Genomic DNA, 22581 nt, shown 5'->3' on the forward strand with positions numbered 1-22581 from the left:
GATTGCCCTTTTTGCACTATCTATTTCTATGAACAAGTAATTTCTTTCATGTTGTATTTGAAAAATACAAAACAAAATTTATAGTGAATCTTAATTTAAGATTAAAACTAAATTAAATAATACCAGGCATAAAGAAAGTGACATCTCTTAAACAGGACCAAATTCCGCACTTAATTTTAAAATTAAAGTATTGTAACTTAAATTTTGATAATTAAAATAGTAAGCAATTTTTAATATAATATATTTGTATTTGTGCAAATTTAATACAAATAGCCAATAGGTTGTTCAAATCGCAATATATATATATATATATATATATATTTAAAGTATTTCTATTGAGAAATTAAAAAATCATTTGAAAATGCAGTGGTGGGACTATTTCTAAAGCTATTAATTTCATTTTCACATTTTGTGTTGATTCACTATAAGCGGCGAATCCCTTTTTAAATTGTTGCCACCACATATTAGAGCCCTGTATTACATTTAAAGAAATTAAATAATGAAGAATCTGCATAAATGTATGTGTGTTTCTCGCACTGTGTTGCACAAAGTTGCTCTCATATGAACATTCTTGATGAATTAAAGTAGTAAATAAAGTTATAATGGTGATTTTTAACTAAGAGTTTAAACTATAAGCTATGTCCTTAACAAAGCATAAACGAAAGGTGGATGTGATTTTCATGATAAATTGGAAATTATGTACTTTTGTAGTGTTGTATGTAATAAAATTGTATTTTATGTTTGTAATAAAGCAATATCCATTCCAAAAGAATACAATTAACATAGCCATAACAAAGCAAATCATACAGAAAAATTTGAAATGTTACGAGGCAAAGCGAAGAATAAAACCTGGCTTCGAACCCAAGTAAAATACTTCACAGAATCAAATAATTCTAGTAAACTTTGTCCTGACAAACAACAATTATTTAAAATATATATCAGCGTGAAAATTTAATATTTAACTATCAATACGTTTGAATTGTAAAATGTAACTGTAACTACAGTACATGCTCACTGTCCACACTTTTTTCACTAAAATTTCATCACTAAAATGCAGCTGCGGACATTACGCTGAATTGTTGCACCTTTTTCTCGTGAGTACTTCTTATTCTTATACTACTTTGTGGAGCTTGGCTACCATTCCGCGCCTTGTGCTTATAAGCATGCGCAAATAATTTTTTTTTTAAAAATATATATATATAAATTTTCGGACATTCTCTCAAGTAATTTTGGGTATAAATTTCATTTCAAACAGCCAGGTTAAGTTTTAAGTGGAAGAAAATGGCATAAGTAATAAAAGTATCAAATTTAAAGTTGTCTAACTGATACCTAAAATTTACAAACTCATTTTCTTCCATCTACATATATAATATAAATTACCCCGTTTATGTTATCAACATTCGGTGCACATTAGTTCGCACAGGACCACAATATAGAGGCACAAATTAACCAACACTTGCAGTTTTAGTATTTACTTTTACACAAATTAAATAAACGTTGGTTCTTTTAATATCTTGCACACATTATTTTTTGTAAATCTGTTCTGATGCACTGTAGGAAAATTTTGGTTATTATGTCTGCGTGAGCGAATGTAAAATCTTTCTGCCGCAAATAGTAACATTAAAAATACACAAGATGACAGTGCAGACACTGTGGTGGCAGCCACATAGTGAAAAATCAGTGAGCAGTATTATTTCTAATTTCAAGCTACCGCAAGAAAGAAAAAAAAGCATTGTGAATAATACTCAGCATATGAGTGCAAATAAATTAATCAGTAAACATCTTTTTATCTCACCTTTATTTCGTTCTTGCAAATCATTTCCAATTGCATCAACACACACTAATTGTTAACACAAACACAATGCGTACACATTAAATATTAAAATTCAAATTTTAAGCAGTTTTTAAAAACTTATCATGAACAATTTTCAACACACACACAGTACCAGTACTTTTATTCCTTTTCCCACATATTAGTTATCATCGTCATCCGTTTCTTCACTCATAACTCCCTCATTTTCTTCATTCATGTTATCTTTCTCGTTTTCTTCATTCCCGTTATCTTTCCATAGGAGATCTTCTGTTCCATAGCATTTGATATACATCCAAAGCATTTGATATACCAGTTACTTTAAAACTTTTCACAATCACACCGTCGGATATGCTTTTTCCACACAGCAACAATCCACGCACACACTTTCAAGAAGGATGGCAGACGTCCAGCTGCTGTGATCCCCCTCCCCCCGGAAGTCACCCAATTATGGTAGAATGCTTGAATGAATGCGACTTTCTTATGCTTATGTAGCCTGGTAGCCTAGGTAGGCTTTTATAAGCTATGGTTCAACTAATCCCTAAGGCGATCAGATTATAAACTACGAACGAAAAAAATCCCAGCCGGGAAGTCAGAGAAAGGGAGGAAAGAGGGCCCATCGGCCATGTACTGCAAGTCAAATCATCGACACATGACACTCCGTTGGTAGACAAGTGAGCTTTATATTGATTGAATATTCTAATGTACAGCTACAGAGAAGAGTAATGTCAATGAAAATAAATGCGATAAAACAATAAAATTAAGGTGAAAATGTAAATGCATGGTATTTACAATGAGATGTACTACAATTAAGTAAGTGCATAGGTGACAAAATTATGGTCTTTTATGCGATGTGCAGTGAATGGTCTTATGTTGACATCCTCTGGAATACAAATGTAGTTCAGAGAAGCATTGAATTCTCCTGCAGTGCAATTTACACCTTTGTCAAAGAATTCGCTATTAAGCCTGTGCAGGTATTTATCTATGTACTCTATTTACAGGTCGTAGTGCAAGAGCTTGTTTCTGATGTAGAAATGTGCATTGGTAATAGTACGCAATATCTTATTTAGCGTAACTTTCAACTTCTGAATTTCATTACTAGCTGTCGCCTAAACGAGAGAGGCATAGCACATGATCGGTCTCAGTATGGAAACGTAAATCTGCCTCTTTCTGCATAAGTCCAGATTTGAACACCTTCCAAGGAGGAAATTATGGTAGCTGTGTTTGAATGCCATTTTAAATGGCTTATTTAGAAAGACATACAGGCAAAGCAGACAGATGTCTGGTGTTGCACCCACTAAGTGTTTGTTTACAAATATCAAGTGGCTGAAGAATGGAAGTTAGACCTCCTGGAATCACAGCAAGATCAGTTTTCGAGGTTTCAAGACTTTGTTTCACTGTGTCTGTTAGATGCCCTTTGAAGCTGTCCAACACAAGAAGAGAAGGTAGCTGCAACAGAGTTCCTGGTCGTTTACACCACACACTCTGCAGCCAGTCCTGAACAAAAGCGCCATCCATCCACCCCTTCTCTTGAACTCGTACAACAATTCCTGGCGGCAGTTTTTCTTTCGGCATTGTGTTTCGCTTAAAAACACATACAGCGAAAATTTTTTGCCATTGGCAGTAACTGCTAACATAACAGTTGCTCTTTGTTTTTCATACATGCATATGCATATTGGTACAGACCTTGCACCCCATTCATTTATGGTGTGGAGCAAAATAAACTGGCGTCTGATTGACATTCGCAATTTGTGAAGCTAAATAATTATTCGCTTTGTGCTTCGCGATAATGAAGCAATGAAAGGACACCGACTTATCTTCATAGTCATTGGCTTGTGAAACGAAAATCCATTTCGTTTCATCATTCGCCGCAACTAGCCTTCACTCGCCTTGAATTGCGATGTAGGAATGTCTTCTTCTCATGCCGCAGCAAGTGCTCTTATTTGGCACATTTCTCGTACTACTGCATACCCTTGAGCACGCATATCACGAACATACGCAACTACTTTTTTTCCTATGTTTGGAAACTTGCATTTCGAACCACGAAACGCACATCTTCTTTTGTTCATTGCCACCATTTGATCATGCTGTTGCTCCAATTGCGCACACAATTTTCGTCCACCTTATACACTCTTGCTGCTGCTCTTTTCCCATTTTCCTGCGAAAATTCTACGACTTTCAGTTTAAAAGCTGCTGTATAGCTGCTGTTTTAAAAAAAAATATGAAAATAAATATAATAGTAATGAAAAACTCTGCTGCTCAGAGGGTTAAATAAATATTTCTTCGTATCTTCAAGCAACTCTTGCCTTTATATCATCAAAAATCCAATTCTCAAAACAGCCTATCCCTGGTATTTTAAACATTTTGAAGCACACAGTATTTGACATAAAATAAAGCAAGGATGTCCAATTTCGTAACTCACAAGCCACATGTGGCTTGCAATGCACTGTCTTGTGAAGTTAGATGATAAGAACGGAAAGGAAATGTCAAATCCAGTTATGTCACATAATCAAAAGTGCAGCCACCAAAGCCCCCTGAAGATAGATCTTCTTCAGAGGGCCTTAAGCTGACATGTTCTACATCAGATGTTGTGTGACAACTTTGCTCTTGATAATCCACACTCTTGATAATCCACATCATTAACCTCATGGTGTTTTGCTTCAGACTGAACTGAATGCTGCATTTTCATTCGCTGATCCTTACGAGAACCTTTGCCACATAACTTTTCAACTTTTTTGCAACTTTTCAAGTTCTTTATTGTTTTTTCTGAGTTCCAAGACATGTTCAGAAAATGCACAGCTATCTTTCCTTGGTAATACATTTGCACTTATATCTGCATATCTAGGTAATAGAGCACTCAATACACATTTCATAGCAATGATGTTCTTCCATTGCTCTAATAATCTCTTGACCACATGGCTGTGGTATTTGTTGGCAAGTATAATTTCAGTATGTTTAAGTGCGACATTTACCTTAAGTACTGTGCAGTTCTGATTAAGGAAACCTATATCATTTTTTGTTATTCCATTTCAAAAGCCACTCAATAAATATTACTGATGTCATTTTTCATGGCTTTATATTATATTTATAGTCCATTGGTAAACTCTTTTAAAGTACCCCCAGTTGCTAATAGTTTTTTTTTTTTTTTTTAAACTGCACACACTGATTCAGCATTAAACAGTCACACAATCTTTTAGTATTTTACATCTTTTTTAACTTTCAATTTTATATAAATATGTATGTTGCCGAGCACCAATGGAAGCAATGCATGATAATATAAATCTTATGTCTTGTTGCACTACTTAAAAGTACATAGTAAAAAAATTAATAAATAATTTTTGTATGGAAACTAAAAAATAAAGTGTTAGTTGGTTAACAAGTCAAATTTATCCTTTAGTCTGAGATCATTACACCATTTGTTTAAAAAATGATTAAGTGGAATAACCAGTAAGCATTTCCTAGAACAGAACTTTTATAAAAATTATTAAGTTCAAAATAAGTGAGAATTTAGTATTTCCTAGAACAGAATATTTATAAAATTATTAAGCTCAAAATAAGTGAAGATATATTTTGGTGTAAAAAGCAAGATCATATGGAATATTGCTTAATTATTAGCTTATTCTGGTTAGTCCAGTTGATTCTTCCTAAAACTTTAAAAAGCTCCTCCTTTGTACATGGTTGCCTTAAAACAGAATCAAGTTGCTCTTGGTGACATGCCTCACTCATTTGACAATTTCTATACTCTATTTTGGTCTTATTTGTAGATTTTACACCAGTTTAAAAAATTCATTCTATAATATTTTGAAAGCATTAACTGATCTGTTGATCATAAGTATGTATTTTCCGTATTTTTGTATACATATGAGAAGGACTTCACCAACATTAAGTAGGGCCTAATGTGTGATTAAAACCAGTAAAGACACATTTAAAAAATAATCTTAAAAAATTTAATAAAAAATATTATACATTTGTTTTGTCTTTATCTAGTTATTTCACAACTGATGGTTTGAGAAATTTGGCCTGTATGTAAATTCTTGGTACACGTATATTTTCTTTGTAATTAGTTGTTTCTCTTGAAATATAATTATTTACAAGTACTTCAAATCCTGCTTCAATGGCCAGATTTTCCAGATGTTCTGTACAAAGAAATAAAACACACTTTAATATGATTTCTTAAAATGTTATGTAATATTTTGCATAATATATACAGTACAAAGCCCGTAATCCGGACGTCCATTATACGGAATGATCTATAATCCGGACCTCAAAGCAACAAACTTTTTTTTGTATGCTTTACACATGCGCGTTTAGCACACAAACGAAGCAACTTGAACAACTTGCATTAAAAGAAATGTTTAATAAAATAAACAAATATTAAGCTTTTTTTTTTTTTTTTTTTTATTTTATTTTGATACCCTTTAGATCATAATTTCTCTTCATGCACATAATGCGTTTACGCATGCGCGTTTAGCACAAAAAACGAAGCAAACAACTTACATTGAAAGAAATGTTTAATAAAGTAAACAAATAAATATTAAGCTTTTTTTTTTTTATTTTATTTTGATACCCTTTAGATCATAATTTCTCTTCATGCACGTAATGCGTTTACGCATGCGCGTTTAGCACAAAAAACGAAGCAAACAACTTACATTGAAAGAAATGTTTAATAAAGTAAACAAATACATATTAAGCTTTTTTTTTTTTTATTTGTAAATTTTGATACCCTTTAGATTATAATTTCTCTTCGTGCACGTAATGTGTTTACGCATGCACATTTAGCACAAAAAAACGAAGCAAACAACTTACATTGAAAGAAATGTTTAATAAAGTAAACAAATAAATATTAAGCTTTTTTTTTTTCTGTAAATTTTGATATCATTTAGATCATAATTACTCTTTGTTTCAGAAATTACGGTTTAATATTTTTAATTGTATAATTTCTGCATGCCATCTTACCAGATTTAAATTGATGATCTATAATCCGGGAAAAGCCTAATCCAGAATCGCCTAAGTCCCGACAAGTCCGGATAACGGACTGTGTACTGTATAACTAATTACTTTCAGTTAATTTTTAGTAGAATTCAATAGTGAAAAATTGGGAGTCTAATTCCTATAACAACACTTTCTACCTGTAAGTTATGAAACCCAAGGATATTTAAGTAATTTTTAGCAAATTGCAACACCTTAAAAAAATTGCAGCAATTTTTATTAAAAAAAATTCAAGTCTAAACTCAGTTAACATCAGTATATCTTCTACATTAATTTACATCATCATTGAACCATGATGATGAATTTTGCTTCCTTTATCCCCTCTTGCTTCCGTCCAAGCACTATCAGACTGAATGCTTTAAAAGAGTATCATGAAAAAAACTGTCTTGCTGGCATGCAGATATTGGCGACCAAATTATGAGAACAATACTGGATCATTCCGTCCAAGTGAAATATAAGATCTTGCATGAGCAGATGTGTGGTCTGCAGGATATTGTTGTGTGTTGCTGATTGTTGCAGCATGTTTATGGTAGTTTTTCAACCACTGTAAACATATCTTTAGAACTGTGCTGTGTAACACTGGCGAATAAATTGTGTTTTGATTCTTCATTAAACGGTTATCAATTGCTCCAAATGCACAAACCCGTAGAGTACAACAGTATTTAAGAATTCCTATGAATATTATAGGAAAAAGTATATTCTCAGGAGTGAGTAATGCAGTTTATTTAATAATTGAGCCTTCGTAACAATTATTTTATGAAATGGAATTATTAATTCATGAAAATCTGTTCGGCTTTTACAAAATAAACTGTGTAAAACTGTTTTGAATTTAAATTGTTAAGAAAGCTATAAAATGCATTTAGGAAATGCAAAATATTTAAAGTAAATGTTTTAAATTAATTAGCTAATGAAACGAATTATGCAAAATTTTTGTTTAATGCATTCATTAACATATTGGAATTTTAGAAATGTATGTTATTTAAAATTTATAGTTTAAATATCACATAAAATGGTAATTTGTTAACACGGAAATAATGATGAATGTGAATTCACATATTTTATAACTAAATATAAATTTTCTGTGATTTATCTTATAAAGTATTTCTCCCGCTTTCCTAGCGTGCCTTCATGGTGTAGTGGTTCTACACGCTGGGCCGGTATTCCAGAGATCCATGGTTCGATTTCTGGCGAAGGCATTTGCTAATTTTTCATCTTGCCTGCTAAAAAAAAAAGAAAAAAAAAAAAAAAACTAATGTCTCTACAATCTTCCAGAGCCATGTTTTCAATTGATTGATTTTTGTATCCACAACTATTCGTTCAGCACTGCAGATTAAACAATAGATAACTAATTTGAAAATTAAAGTTTTATTTTAATGAAAGATTGTTTATATAGTATAAAAAACAGTTTCCACCTAATTTTTAGATCTAAAATCTAATAATGACGCTCATTTTCTGGAAGAAAAGCAATTAAAAAAACTTAAATGGAGAAGGAAAAATAGTAATAAAAGTCAAATTATTAAAAACTATTACAAGCCACACAGAAATTTTTTTTAAAAATTCAGTTTTGGAAGAGAAAATGCTGGTATTAATAAGTTAATAAATTTTAAATAAGCTAATTATATGCACTAACTATTTAATAAAATTTTCGAAAATGATAAGTGTTTTTAAATATTAATTTACAGTTTTAAGGTAAGAAAGTAAAATTTGTTATTTCTGAATAAGTAATACTAAAATATACAATATGCCTAGAAAATGACCGTATGATCACTTTTGGATCATATATAACATGTTTTGCATTTGAAAGTATTCTGTATTTCATATAGAGGTATAATTAAATCATAAATGGATGACAATTACACAATAAATCATTAATGTTATGTGATGACATGTAACATCAGTACAATAAGAAAATTTCATGATTATGTTGAATATTTAGAATAATTTAAAATCTTCAAAGTTTTTGAAAATATTTTAAATCTTTGAGAAGTATAACTGCTCGCTAAATTAATAAAACATTGTAGTTATTATTCATTTTAAATGGAGTAACCTCTAAAATAGGATTACTGCGACACTGCACCAGTCATTTAAAAAATAGTGCATTTTTTAAATGACTGGTGCAATAGTGCATTTAAAAAATAGTCCATTATGTGACTTGTTTTTAATTGCAGACATCTCACTTTGTGATGTCAGAATCATGTCACTTTGTGATTTTATATCACAGTCAAAATGTTATGTTACATTATTGTCTCAGTGATTTCACAACAATGTCATAGCATGTCCTTACAACAACACTGCAGTGTGACTTCACAGAGGCATCACAGTTTAATTCACAACACTGCAGAGTGCCTTCATGTTACACTGTAACTTCACATTATTATCGTAATGCAACATCACATAAATGATGCAATATGGCAATAAATGTATGGCACATAAACATAGCAATGTGATGTCACAAAAAGGCATACTCACAGAGTCACTATAACATTGTGTGACATGGCTGTGATGTTGTAAATGTCATACTGTGACATGTTTGTAATGTCACAGAGACATTGCCATGCTGTTAGGGACCAGTTATGCCACTGGGCACTGAATGTTGAATTTGTTGGATCTTAGTCTAAGGAGAAATAGGTACAAGAATTCCATCCAACAAGGGAAGTGCTTGACAAGAGCGTTACTGACAGGATGATATGACACACGAAAGGATGATTAATTTTACATATTAAAATATTAGTAGAGTGTTCTGCCTCATCTCTCACCACCAAACACACTTCTTCCATATCCTCTCTCAAAACTTTTCTGGCGACATTTAGTTCGCACCTCAGTGCCAGCTTCCACAGGCTGGAGAGACTTTGTTCATCTTGGCACGTTCAGTCAAATATTCCAGTGAATTCAGCCATTTTTTTTCAACGAAGTACCACTCGCACCTGAAGATGCGCTGATATTGTTTATGGCGGGTGACACAGGATAACTATGTATTTTTCTGCCACAATCACAAGATTTGCTTCATTAAAATTCGCCAAAACTGCTTGCATTTATTTGGGAGTCTATTAAGCCAAAGTGACTTTACTAAGGAATCTCCCATATCATCATCCACTATTGCACAGGGATGTGTGAGGAACTGAGAGGAGTGCTCTCCAATATCAAAATCTCTGAAGCATTTTTGAATTTTAACAGATTTTTTCTTAGAGTGGATTTCAATGAGGCGTTTTTTGAGACTATCATATTTATTTCCATTTGTGGGATTGAGTATTATATCGGCCACAGAGTTATGAACTTCAGAGTTTATTGCCACTGCTACATAATTATATTATATTTTTTTAGGTCTTTCTTAACATCAGCAAGCGCGAATTGCGATTCCAGTTGGATAAACCATAACGCCAGGTCGTTTTTCCAAAACGGCCGTAGTTTTACCCAAACTGTGAAATTTTTTCAGCTAAATTTCCTTGCAAATGGGGCACGGTAACAGAATTGATTCGATATGATGTAAGGTTTATCCTAAGTTTATAACAGTTATTATTATGTTATAGCTCCTTTCCTATCTCTCCTAATTTCAGCTTACAATTCTTTACAAGAATGAGTTTTTAGAATCTCGTTAAATGCAAATGACTAGTAGGTAGCATTTAAGACGAAGTTCCATTGACTTCGGTAGAGAGAATTCAATTTTCCCTGAATAGCGCGTGTTTGCCTTTCCGCTACGTCTATCTCAGCTGTTACTGCGCTCGGCCGTATAAGTGCCCTTGATAGCTTCGCTAGCTAATTTAATATTAGGGGCCAAATAGTTAGAAATTGTGTTAGCTTCGGCTAAATCTCTTTAGTTAGTTAAGTTCTTATTTCTTATATCTTTGAGCTTAAGCCCAAGTTTAGGCTATGTTGTACGTCCTGAGAAAGAGACCGTCTGTAGACTTTTAGTTTGAGCAATAAAAGGTAATTAATTAATAAAGGGTAATTAACATAAATGTGAAACCCTTCTTGAATTTTACATTTCTGTTTCTAGACTTAAACGATTATTCGATTAGTAGTTCACTAGGTTCCTCCCCACTTTTTTTTTCAATGGCAGATTGTGTACAAGAGTCCATTAATCTGAACTAAGGCCAGATTTGGTGTTCTCTTTATTATGGATGTACATAATAAAAGGACCGTCATTGCCTCTTATGAAGTTGCAAACATGCCTTCTCCGGTATTCGAACCCAGGCCCTTCCGTATCGCAGTTAGGCTCCCCTAACCACTATACCGTCTGGGAGGCGGTTCCTCCACACTTAGTTAATAGATAAAAGGGAGGATCACTGCATTGGCGCCTGAAGCATTTTTTGGGGAACCCTGCCGTTGGAAAATGAAAAATTTACGGTGACCCCCCTCCGAAGTTTCAAATCTCACAGCTACCAGCAAATTCTGTGCAGGGATTAGGTTTCATCGTAGAAACCATGCAATCAGTTATAAAGGCAGCTGCAACAATTGGGCAAAGGTTCCGTGATGGCTTTCCTAGAACAGCTGGACCTGCATTTAACGTTACATCCCGTGAACCAGCTGCAGAAAGGTAAAGTTTCAAGGGTAAAGGAAAGTTCCTGTTGGGGGATCCAGGATCGAAAACCTACATATGGGAAAATTTTAAAACCGCGCTATTAAAAGCGTTTCCCGTAGTCAAAGACCGAACGAAGCTGGAGCAGAACTCTTTAGTAAATATCAGACGAACGTCGAAGATTTAACGGACTTTATTCTTAGAAAAATTCAAATATTTAATTTATTATATGGAAAAAGAGCGGATAGCGAATTAATTGAAGTGATTTTGCCGCGTCCATCGATCCTTCCATCGATTCAAGAAATCCCCAGACACTAGAAAACTTATTTTAGCTGGCCCGTGAAGTTTCAGAGCAGATGAGCCGACTGAAAAACACGCGTTCAAAAATTTCCGCTAGCATTCGAGGTTTTAACCTCAAGAGAAACCTTAAAGTAAACAGAATTCTTATCGGCAAGCGGGAAGATTGAAAAAAGCGATACCAAGAATACAGATCAGTCCAAAGCATTTGGAGAGTGCAGTTAAGAAGCATGGAGGTAAGAAAGGAACCTTCTAACTTCCTACCTCTATGGTAAGAAGCACTAGAAGCATAAGGGGCGAAAGCTAAGGATTTAAAGTAATCAGGGTGGCCGAGAAGAGAGCCCAGTCACCACCTGGGAAGCAAAATCTCTCGGAAATCAAAGTAAATATGATAGTTGTACAAAAGTTGGCCTTTCCAGAAATTCGTATTTTATTAAACAATGTCCCTACTACCGCTTTACTGGACACTGGAGCGCAATGCAGCTTTTTGGCGCAAGATTTCTTTAAGAAGAATTTTTGCCGTTACAAATTGTTTAAAACTACGGACAAAACGTAACTGCCGCCCAAGAAAAACTGTGTGTCTGTATGGGAAAAATAGGGCTGCACGAGCAAATAAAGAACAAGATACAAAAAGTAAATTTTCTGGTAGTGAAAGACCCATTAACTTCGGTTATTTTGAGGGTCGACTTTTTACGAGCAGCAAGCAAAAAATTACATTTTAAGAACTCTACCTTACAGGTGTAGATGAACATTGTTGAAGAAGAAGAGGAGGCCATGCCAGAAGTGGATCTAAACCATCTCCAGAAAGAGGAGAAAAGAAAATGGAAAAATTGATAAGACAATTTTGTAAATTATTCGATAAGCTGTATCGGTATGACCAAGTGAAAGAAGAGATATTAGAACTGCATATTAAGAAAATGCTAGCGAATAAAATAATTGTGCCGAGTAGCAGCTGCTATGAAAGGTAGTAGAAAGTCCGGTAGTTTTATGTAGAAAGAAAAATGGCTTCCCACCGTCAGATCTGAATTCATGAAGTTTCTCCGTTGATTACTGTAAACAGAATAGTTTAAGTAAATATACCACGTACCACGTACCCCCTACCTATAACTGATGAAATAATAAGAAAAATCTGTTCTACTAAGTATATGGCTACGCTAGACCTGACGTCAGGTTATTTCCAAATTGCAGTAAAACTCGAGTATGTCCAGAAAACAATTTTTATAATGAAGTCAGGCGTATATGACTTTTTCAGAATGGCGTTTGGCTTAAGCAGAGCTCCGGCTACCTTCCAGAAAGTCATGGATATCGTATTAAGACCCGTCTTAGGCAAAAATAGAGTCCTCTATTTAGATGATATAATTGTGACAAGTGAAACGATAGACGAACATGTTAAACATCTGGAGGAAGTTTTTACGTCATTAAATGAAGCCAGCCTCAAGGTGAATCCGAAGAAATCTTTAATGAAGCAATCAAAAATTCGGATGTAGCGAGACAGAAACAGAAAGTCTACTATGACAGGAATAGACGGGAGTAGAATATTCGGTGGGTCAAAAAGTTTTGAAAATAAAGCATTCCTTATCATCGGCGCCAGAAAATAGAGTCGCAAAATTTGAGCCCAGGTTGGAAGGGCCTTTTGTTATTGAAAGGATCCGTTTATTTAAAGGCTGCAATGGTCAGGAAATAGTTGTTAACGTTGACCCAATTAAACCCTATTATAGTCAAAATGATTTTGATATCTTAAAAGATGTATTGCAGGATCCTGGAAGCGTGCCAAGAACTCTGATTAGCCAAGCAACAAACTGGAATTCCCCAGCAGAAAAACGGAAACAAGCACATTTCTGGAGAGCGTGGGAGGAGATGAGCTAAAATGTGTGTGAATGAAATCTGTTTGAAGACCTAATAAATTGTATTTGGAATGGAATTTTTTCTTAGAAACAAGTACTAATGCCTTTTCTTTCCAGATATTTTGGAAGGACCAAGCTATGCATAAGTCTGATGATGTCATCAAGATGAAGAAGATGTATGTGCTAAGCAAGAATGTTGTATTTTTTTTTTTTTTTTTTTAGTCCAAAGGGATTTGAATCCCGAACTATTAGTTTCGTTTTGGCATTTTGCGTCGGACTCATAAATGTCGGTTCACTTTTCAAACTGTTGCCACAAAATGTTAGAGTCCTGCATTATATTTGAAGAAATTAAATAATGAAAAATCTGCATAAATGTATGTATATTTCTCGTATTGTGATAAAACAACGGTACATAGAGTCATCGAATTTTGAATAACGTAATCCTCCAACGAATATGAGCATGTGGAAGACCAAATTTGAAATTTGAAATTTGTTTTATGATCGATTTCCTATTTTTTAAAACTTTGACGAATTTTTGATTAACAAACTCAAGGATTTCAAAGCGAGCAATAGCAACGTTGTGCAGAAAAAACATTTTTATCTCCAGCGCGTGAGTCTCTGTATCGGAAATTCTAAAGATATGCTCGTTTTAAAACTATTTTGCGATATTGCTGTTGCACTGGATCTTATGGTTTAAGTGCGAGGAACATGATATTTAATAAAGAAAGGTAACACAAAAAATGTTAAAAAACGCCCCTTTGGACGTAATTTAAAATCTGAAACATTTCAGATTTTTTTTTTTTTTTTTTCTTTCTTTCTTTCTTGGTTTTAACTTATAGCTTTACATCATTTGTAGAGTTGGCCCTAACAGGAAGAATACAATAATGACAGTGATTTAAGAAAGCAAAGTATTAGAAATTAAACTTCTAATGGAAGTGTGAGGAAGTTTTTTAGAATTTGAACTCTTAAAGAAGTTCGTTGTGAAAACTTTTTCTTCGAGTATTTAAATTCTGGTTGGGAAAGATGTACGATTTATCCTAATTTTATAACATATAAGTAAGGTTTATCCTCAGTTTATAACACTTCACACACAAAAGTTAAAGTTTATAACACATAAGTTAAAGTTTCCTTTCCTATCTCTCCTAATTTCAGCTTACAATTCCTTACCAGAATGAATTTTTAGAATGAGTTAAATGCAAATGACTAGCAGGTAGCATTTAAGTTGAAGTTCCACTGACTTCGGTAGAGAGAATTAATTTAATTTCCTGAATAGCGCGCGTTTGCCTTTCGGCTACGTCTCTCTCAGCTGTTACTGCGCTAGGCCGTATTACGTGCCATTGATAGCTTAGCTAGCTAATTTAATATTAGGGCCAACTAGTTAGAAATTGTGTTAGCTTCGGCTAAATCTCTTTAGTTAGATATTAGTTAAGTTCCTATTTCTTTGAGTTTAAGCCCAAATGGAGGCTTTGCTGAGCGTTCTGAGGAGAAAGAGACCGCTTGTACACTTTTACTTTGAGCAATAAAGGGTAATTAACCCTTCCTGAGTTTTACGTTTCAGTTTCTGAACTTAAGTGATTATTCGCTTAGTTCCTCCAAACTTAGTTAATAGATAAAAGGGAGGATCACTACAATGTAACGCAGAAAATTCTGGCAATGGGAAAATAAGAGACAAATAATAAAACAATAAAGTAAAATATAAGCATACATAAATATCACAAATAGAACATTAAAAATCTGATTGGTGAAAAGAAAATGTAGCAACGAAAAGAGAAAAGTTGGCGAAATATGAATATCAGAAACAATAAAGATTGCCTACAATTAAAAAAAAAATAGAATTTTATAATTCTCACAGGGTCATCAGTCGTAGAACCACCGGCTGGTTAGAAGTTCCACATATTTTTAAACTCAGATCGCTTACGCGAGGTTGCTGTGCAGAGAAAAATCATGCTAACATAATAAAGAATAAATCATCAACAACTACATAAATTTAATTAATTATTATTGATTGTTGTTGTTACAGTAAGCTAGATTTCATGAAGCTCTATATAGCATAGTTAAAAAATAAAGTATCTCGGAAAACAGAATGCATTTTTTTGTAATTAAGAATCAAACAACACATTCCCCGCACCTTTAAAAACAGAGCTTCATCCCTCCTTCAGCTCAGTTAGGACTATCTGGGAGCCTACCTTCCTAAATTTTAAGCAGGGAAAAAATGCTCTATTTCCCCACCACTCATAGAATAATTTTTGAGGTCTCATAAATCCTAAAGCTCAGGTCTAAGTGGTAATACAGGCCTGCATTTTATATTTCAGGATATTATCTGCAAATTATAATGTTTATATTTCACACTGAGAACTGCATATACATGATTCAAAAATGAGAACGCAATATTCCGATCAATTCTAATTTTCTCACTGTTTTATATGAATAAACAGGCCCAATTCTTTGGGATCATAAGGATTTTGTTTCTTAGTTATAAGCTTTATATATACAAATTTTCATCCTGCTTTGACAATTTCTTCCAAGCAGCTTATTTACTTAATTTTAATATTTTCCTAAACAGTGTATTTTCAAATTAACTTCAGTTTATAATAAAGGATATTTTTGTTTAATTATGGTAAACTTATCAGTATCAGAATTTTTCTCAAATATCTGAAACAATAAATTAAAAATGACGCAAAAATTATTTACCTTCAGAAAAATAAAATGCTCTTGTCCCATCTTGTCTTACATAAAAATTTTCACTCAACTTATGACCAGGACCAAATCTTAGCATAGCTTGATCATAAAGCCCATAATCACGAATAAGTAGTAATCCTCCTGGTTGTAACACCTAAGCGAATAAAAGTCTATTTCAGTGACAGAATAGTTTGTACATAATAAATCTATAATATTCTATTTACTACAAGTCATGTGATCATTTCAAATATGTATAGCCACCTCAAATAGATGAATCATATAATTTAATTTCTTTAATTATAGAGTGCAAGGCTCTAATATTTGGTGGCAACGATTTGAAATGTGAAACACCGTTTATAGTGAACCAACATAAAATGCCAAAATGAAATTAGTAGCCCTACTGGGCAAAGTGCTCCTTTGGGCTAAAAAAATAAATAAATAAATAAAGCTTTCTGATTTTATATTATGCCCAAGGTGGCTCATTTTTAATCTTTTGTGTGTTATCTTTATTTATTAAATATCATGTTCTTTGCACTTAAACCATAAAATTCAATTCAACAGCAATATTAAAAAAAAAAAAAACCTCGCGCATGAAACTTTCGTGCTTGAAGATGCACGCGATGTTAATGTTAATGGAACGCTTTGAAATCGTTGAGTTTGTTAATAAAAAATTCGATAAACTTTTACAAAATATGAAATAGATAATAAAACAAATTCCAGATTCCAAATCTGGGCTTGCAGTTGCCCATATTCGAGTGGAGCACTACGTTATTCAAAATTTCATGCCTCTAGGTACCGCTGTTTTTTTACAATATGAGAAACATATCCATGCATTCATGCAGATTCTTCATTATTTAACTTTTTAAAATATAATGCAAGGCTCTAATATTTGGTCGTAACGATTTGAAAAGTGATTCAGACTTTTATAAAAAAAAAAAAAACGCAAAATGCCAAAACGAAATTAATAGCCTTCTGAGCTACCGCTCCTTTGGGCTAATAAAATATATAAAAATAAAATTTAATCTAATAGAAATAGTCTCTTCTAATAGAAACAATCAGCTTGATTCCCACTAAAATTTATGAAATATAATCTAATAGAAATAGTCTCTTCTAATAGAAACAATCAGCTTGATTCCCACTATAATTTATGAAATAAAATTATTATACGACTTCTTGACCATAACACTTAAAACTTGCATGTGCTCTTATAAATACTGTAACGAATTTTGTATTTAGTTAGATATTTTTAGTAGAATTATAATTAAAATTGTTTTATTTCCCTGTGCAATGCCAGCACGAGACATATCATGGCCAACTACAATGCCACTTGTGTAAAACTACGCACTTGCAGTTTTGTTTGCGACTACAGCAGCATGCTTTGCATTCTGACAATTCAATAAATAGTTAAACTTCATAAATGTTTATGTTTAATTGATCATCGCAAAGCACAACGCATCTGCATCCATTCGACATTTAATAAACAGATATCTCGTAATTGATATTTTATTTGAATAAGTGTAATTGACTACTATGTTAGCTGTAACCGTAATTCTACTTTTTTTGCTTTCCAGAAACTGCTAGAATCTCAAGCGACCGATTTAAAGATATAAAAAGGCCAAACAGAGAACATCTCATTTTAGTAGTTGTTTATTAGTTGTTGTTATTATTGCTGATCAGATTAGCTTTCTCTGCGTGTTGGATTGCGTTCTATTTAACGCTTTAGTAGCTTAAAACATAGCGGGGAAAGTGCAGAATCGCCCACTGCTTGGCGCATTTTTAAGAATTGCACATACTTGGTATCTATGTACACACCGAGCTACTTTCACTTAACATCCCAGAATTGCACAAAAATGGCATTGCGCACTGCCTTGACTTCACCCATGTACACATTGACCTATTTTCACTTAAAAAGTCAAAGGAACTTGACAAAAATCCAATTTTTCTTACTCTTGTAAAAAGCGCCAAACAAACGTCAATCAAATAAGTGGGCGATTCTGCACTTTAGCCAATATAGCTACTAATTATATTGCGTGATATTATACGAATACCTTTGAAGGAAAATCCAGCGTTTTGTTATATTTCTTGTTATAAGAATAAATTTTATTAACCATTTATCGGACTTGGGTGCTACTTTGGTAGACGGTTGCACGGATTTTGGCGTTTTTTTTTTTTTTTTTTTTTTTTTTTTTTTTTTTTTTTTTTTTGGCGAGCTATACGACTTATGGTAAACTCATTGCTAGACAAGTTATTTATGATAATCGATATTTTGTTGTCATTTTATTGAAAAAATAATGTGTTTTGTTATGAATAAATTCCGTTTTTAAATATTATTTATGGCTTCTATTAAAAATAAATTTAATTTTGCATTTTTATTTGAAATAAAAATTTCACTTTTTATGATATTTTATTTAATTTTATGTTGTGGATGATGTAATGAATGACGTCACATTACTTTAAAAGTAATTAGTTTTAATATCTTTAAATTTAATCTAATGTTTTAAACATTATTTATGGCTCTTAAATATTAAAATACAATTTAATTTTGCATTTCTTTTTTAAAATAATTTTATTATGTATGATTATTTAAATAATTTTAATTCTATTCGTGATGTAATCAGCTCCCTGATTGGTCACAGAATATTTGGAATTAACGAGCTGTAATCAACTCCATGATTGGTTACTGAATATTTGTGCATAACCACATTTTAAAATTTTATTATTCATCTCTTCGAATTCCTTAGATTACATTTTTCAATTTTTTTTCCTTAGATTACATTTTAAAAATTGGAACTACTTTGATATGCTCTCTCAAGTCGCCAAATTTCTCGCCAAACATTTTTGGCGAAAAACTCTATGCTGCCATATTACTATCTAAATTTTTCATCTACATTTCGAACATTAAGCCTAAAATGTCTCCAAAAACACGGTTTTCGCACATGCAGAAACTATGTTTTGAACACACAATTTAAGCTAAAAATCCGAAACAAAACATTTAGATAGCAAAAATGTAAAGTTTCTAAAAAAAAATATTTTTCAAGAATCCATGTATACATAGATATGTTTTAACTTCAAAATCATCTACAAATGGCACAAACTAGGCAACGAACGAATCTACGAACAACGCACACCTCGCTTTAATAAATTAACATAACAACAATAAATTTCAAAGAACACCATGTACACAGCATCCTGTTTCAACTTAAAAAAACATCTACGAATTGCACAATTTAGGCAACGAACGAATCTACGAACTACACACCTTGCTTTAATAAATTAACGTAACAACAATAAATTTCAAAGAATGCCATGTACACAGAGTTCTGTTTCAACTTTAAAAAACATCTACGAATTGCACAATCTAGACACTACGCACCAATCAACAAAATAAACTAAAATAACTAAAATAAATTTCAAACAATTCAAAAAAAACAATGACGACAGAAATTCATACTAAAAAAACAATGAACATAACATTCTACAAAATAAGAACAAGAATAAAATAAAATGCACTTACCATGAATTAATGCTTTTTCGAACAGCCGAAATATCAATTTCATACCGCCACATTATCATTATCGTATTTATACGACAGTCAGTGATTATGTGTGTGGAAAGAGGGTTTGGGGGGCAACGCCTATGTATTTTGCCGCTCGGTGCAATTTCTGGCAGTCATCTAAATTTTGATATCTGAAAAGTCCCTAAATTCTTAAAAATTTGCCGTCCCGAAATTCAACTATCCGGTGCCTGTCCTAAGTTCTAAAAATTCTGTTATACTTAATTTTTGCTGCTTGGCGCTCCTGTAAATTATAAAATTTTTGCCGACTCTAAGTTCTGAAACTCGATGCGGCCGAACGTACTCTGACGCCGGCCCTTATTAACATACTACTTTAATTATCGATATATTTATTACCTTATTGAGCAAATTCAGTAATTTTTGGTGCACACATATAAGCTAAAAAAGAATTAAGAAATCCAGTGCTATAATAATAACAGTCATGAGCTACATATGATAGAAAGTAGGATATAATGACATACATATACTCACAGAAGGTATCCGCCGAAAACGTCGCGGAGAAAACAAAGCAAAGCGAAAACGTCGTGGTAGAAAACATTGCGGAAGAAAATAAAGCAAAGCCAAAACATCGTGGTAAAAAATATCACAATCGAAAATAAAGCAGTTAAAAAACTTTTAAGTTTAAAAAAAAATTGTCATTTTAAATGTGGTAAAAAATAAAGAACCTACGAATCATTTCATGAGGATAACAAAGCAGACATGCGTTTTTCAGGCTTTAATAATTGTAAAAGAATACTCACATAATGAGATGAAAAGAAGTACAATTTTTACTGTCATATTTTTATTAACTAATAAATATTTGCTGAAAAGTAAAATTAATGCAGTTTATAGCACTAAATAGAATTTTAAACTGACATAGTTAACTAACAAAGGTAATTAATAAATTATTTTTATAAAGTTTAACTGTTAATTTTTCATGAAAAGTATAATATAAACAAGAATAGAAAAAGGTAACTGCATGACCTTATCTATAAAAAAATTGCTAAGTTAATTATGAGATTACTTTCTTCACTTTTGTTAATCTGATACTCTTATAGTGAAAATTATTTCTTGTTTTGTTTAAATTTCTTGTTCTGTTTTTTAAAAATTTATTTGTAAATAAAAAATCTGAAAGTAAAAATTATCCTTTTTTCCATCTTGCGCTCACAAATCATTATGCGAATATCCATTTACAATTATTAAAGCCTGAAAAACGCATGTCTGCGATGTTATCGTCACATGATGATTTGTAGGTACTTTATTTTTTACCACGATATTTTCGACGACGATGTTTTTAAACTGCGAAGTTTTTGAACATTGATTTGATTTGATATTTTCGACGATGATATTTTGTACCACGATGTTTTTGAACTGCTATGTTTTTTCTTTGCTTCATTTTCTCCCACGATGTTTTGGCCATGCGTTGTTTTCACTGCGAAGGTTTCGGCTGTGACCCTCACATAAAATCCTCTTAGTTAAGGATAAAAGATCCTGGCAAACTCCAATCCATTCAGTGATCTATTAGCAATTAGAAACTAACGCTCATTTTGCCTGAATACATTCATGTTGAATAAGAATTTAGAATAATGAACATAAATTGAAGGGCTATCATTCTCAGTCAGTCAGCCACTGATGAGGAAAAATTAATCCTTTACAAAATGCAGTAGGTTAATAGACAAAACAACTGCTGAAACATTAAATGTAGTATGTAAGTAATCATGTAGCATGCAATCAACCACTTTGTTATTTTTTAGATGGTGGCACAGAAAATGGTTTGTTGTTTTAATAATTTTTTCCCTCGTTCTTTCATTGTTAATTCTAATTTAAAAATAGAGCTTTAAAAGTGGTAGGTTGCATATTATATAATTAACTAAGATTTTTAACCAGAAAGAATAATGACCGCTTCGCACTTGGGTGGATACAGATGAAATTATCTATAATAAGCCCTTTTTTTTTTGGGGGGGGGGAAATGCTAATATAGAGCTGTATTATCAATAACTGATCCGGCTAATGAAAACTACTTTTACAAAAAGACTTATACCAGCTTACTATTAGAAACTCAATATAGCAGAGAGTGGTTACTTGCATGCATGAGAATAAATAATACACAGCATACCTGTTGGGAGTTTGGAACACAAGTGAAGTTTTATTGGAGTGCACAGTTATAGAATATAAAAAACAGTGGCGCCATCTATGGGCCAAGAACATATTTAAAGCTAACCTTTTTTACACTCCCACTTTAGGTTTAAATATCATCCTAATTAAATACAATGAGAAATTACACCAAACTCTTGGATCAATTTCACACATATCTATTAATGAGTTTTTGTTTTATTCTGTGTTTTGCGTTTGTTACTAATTTTTTTAGCAGGAGCGTATAATAAAGTGCATGCTTTTTCCAGATGCCTAAGATTATAAAAATAATTAAGATTATAATTTGGTACTGTTTTGTCTTGTATGGTTTAATACATCTTGGCTATATAAGAATACTCAGTGAAAGACTCACACTTTGATACATAAGCTGCACATATACAGTGTAATTGTTCCTGCAGAACTTAATCAAAATGGCTCCTTTACTTTTAATTACTGCTTTTTTATGATATACACTGAGATCACGTAGTCTACAAATATGATAGAAAAAAATGCACAGTTAAACTGCTTTACACATGTTTATTGACAATGTTTAAAATTTGTCCATTTCAAAGAGATATATTTTCTTGACTTTTATTATTATTATTATTATTTTTCCCCAAATAGTAAATGTTTTTAAAATGCATGAGAAAAATCACTGAACATTCTTTTCACCTTAAGAAAAGATTACTGTTAGTACAATTTTGGCAATGCTTAATATTAATTAGCAAAATTTTGCATCTACAATAGCAAACTTTATTGG

At 32.4% G+C, this 22581-nt stretch overlaps 1 protein-coding gene across 1 annotated transcript in view; it reads right to left on the reverse strand.

Moving 5' to 3' along the window:
• Nucleotides 1-5743: 5743 nt before the first annotated feature.
• LOC118199842 (tRNA N(3)-cytidine methyltransferase METTL6) overlaps nt 5744-22581 on the reverse strand; it is a 35286-nt gene continuing 18448 nt past the window's right edge. The window contains exons 4-5 of the mRNA XM_035371700.2: nt 16148-16289; nt 5744-5946 (exon numbers count right to left, since the gene is read on the reverse strand). Coding sequence (XP_035227591.1) covers nt 5798-5946; nt 16148-16289 — 291 coding nt within the window. The 3' untranslated portion in view covers nt 5744-5797. The remainder of the gene's footprint in view (nt 5947-16147; nt 16290-22581) is intronic.

This window comes from Stegodyphus dumicola, chromosome 5 (assembly GCF_044657685.1).
Source record: "Stegodyphus dumicola isolate Sdum_Otavi_A_Nest chromosome 5, ASM4465768v1".
NCBI classification, from domain to species: Eukaryota; Metazoa; Arthropoda; class Arachnida; order Araneae; family Eresidae; genus Stegodyphus; species Stegodyphus dumicola.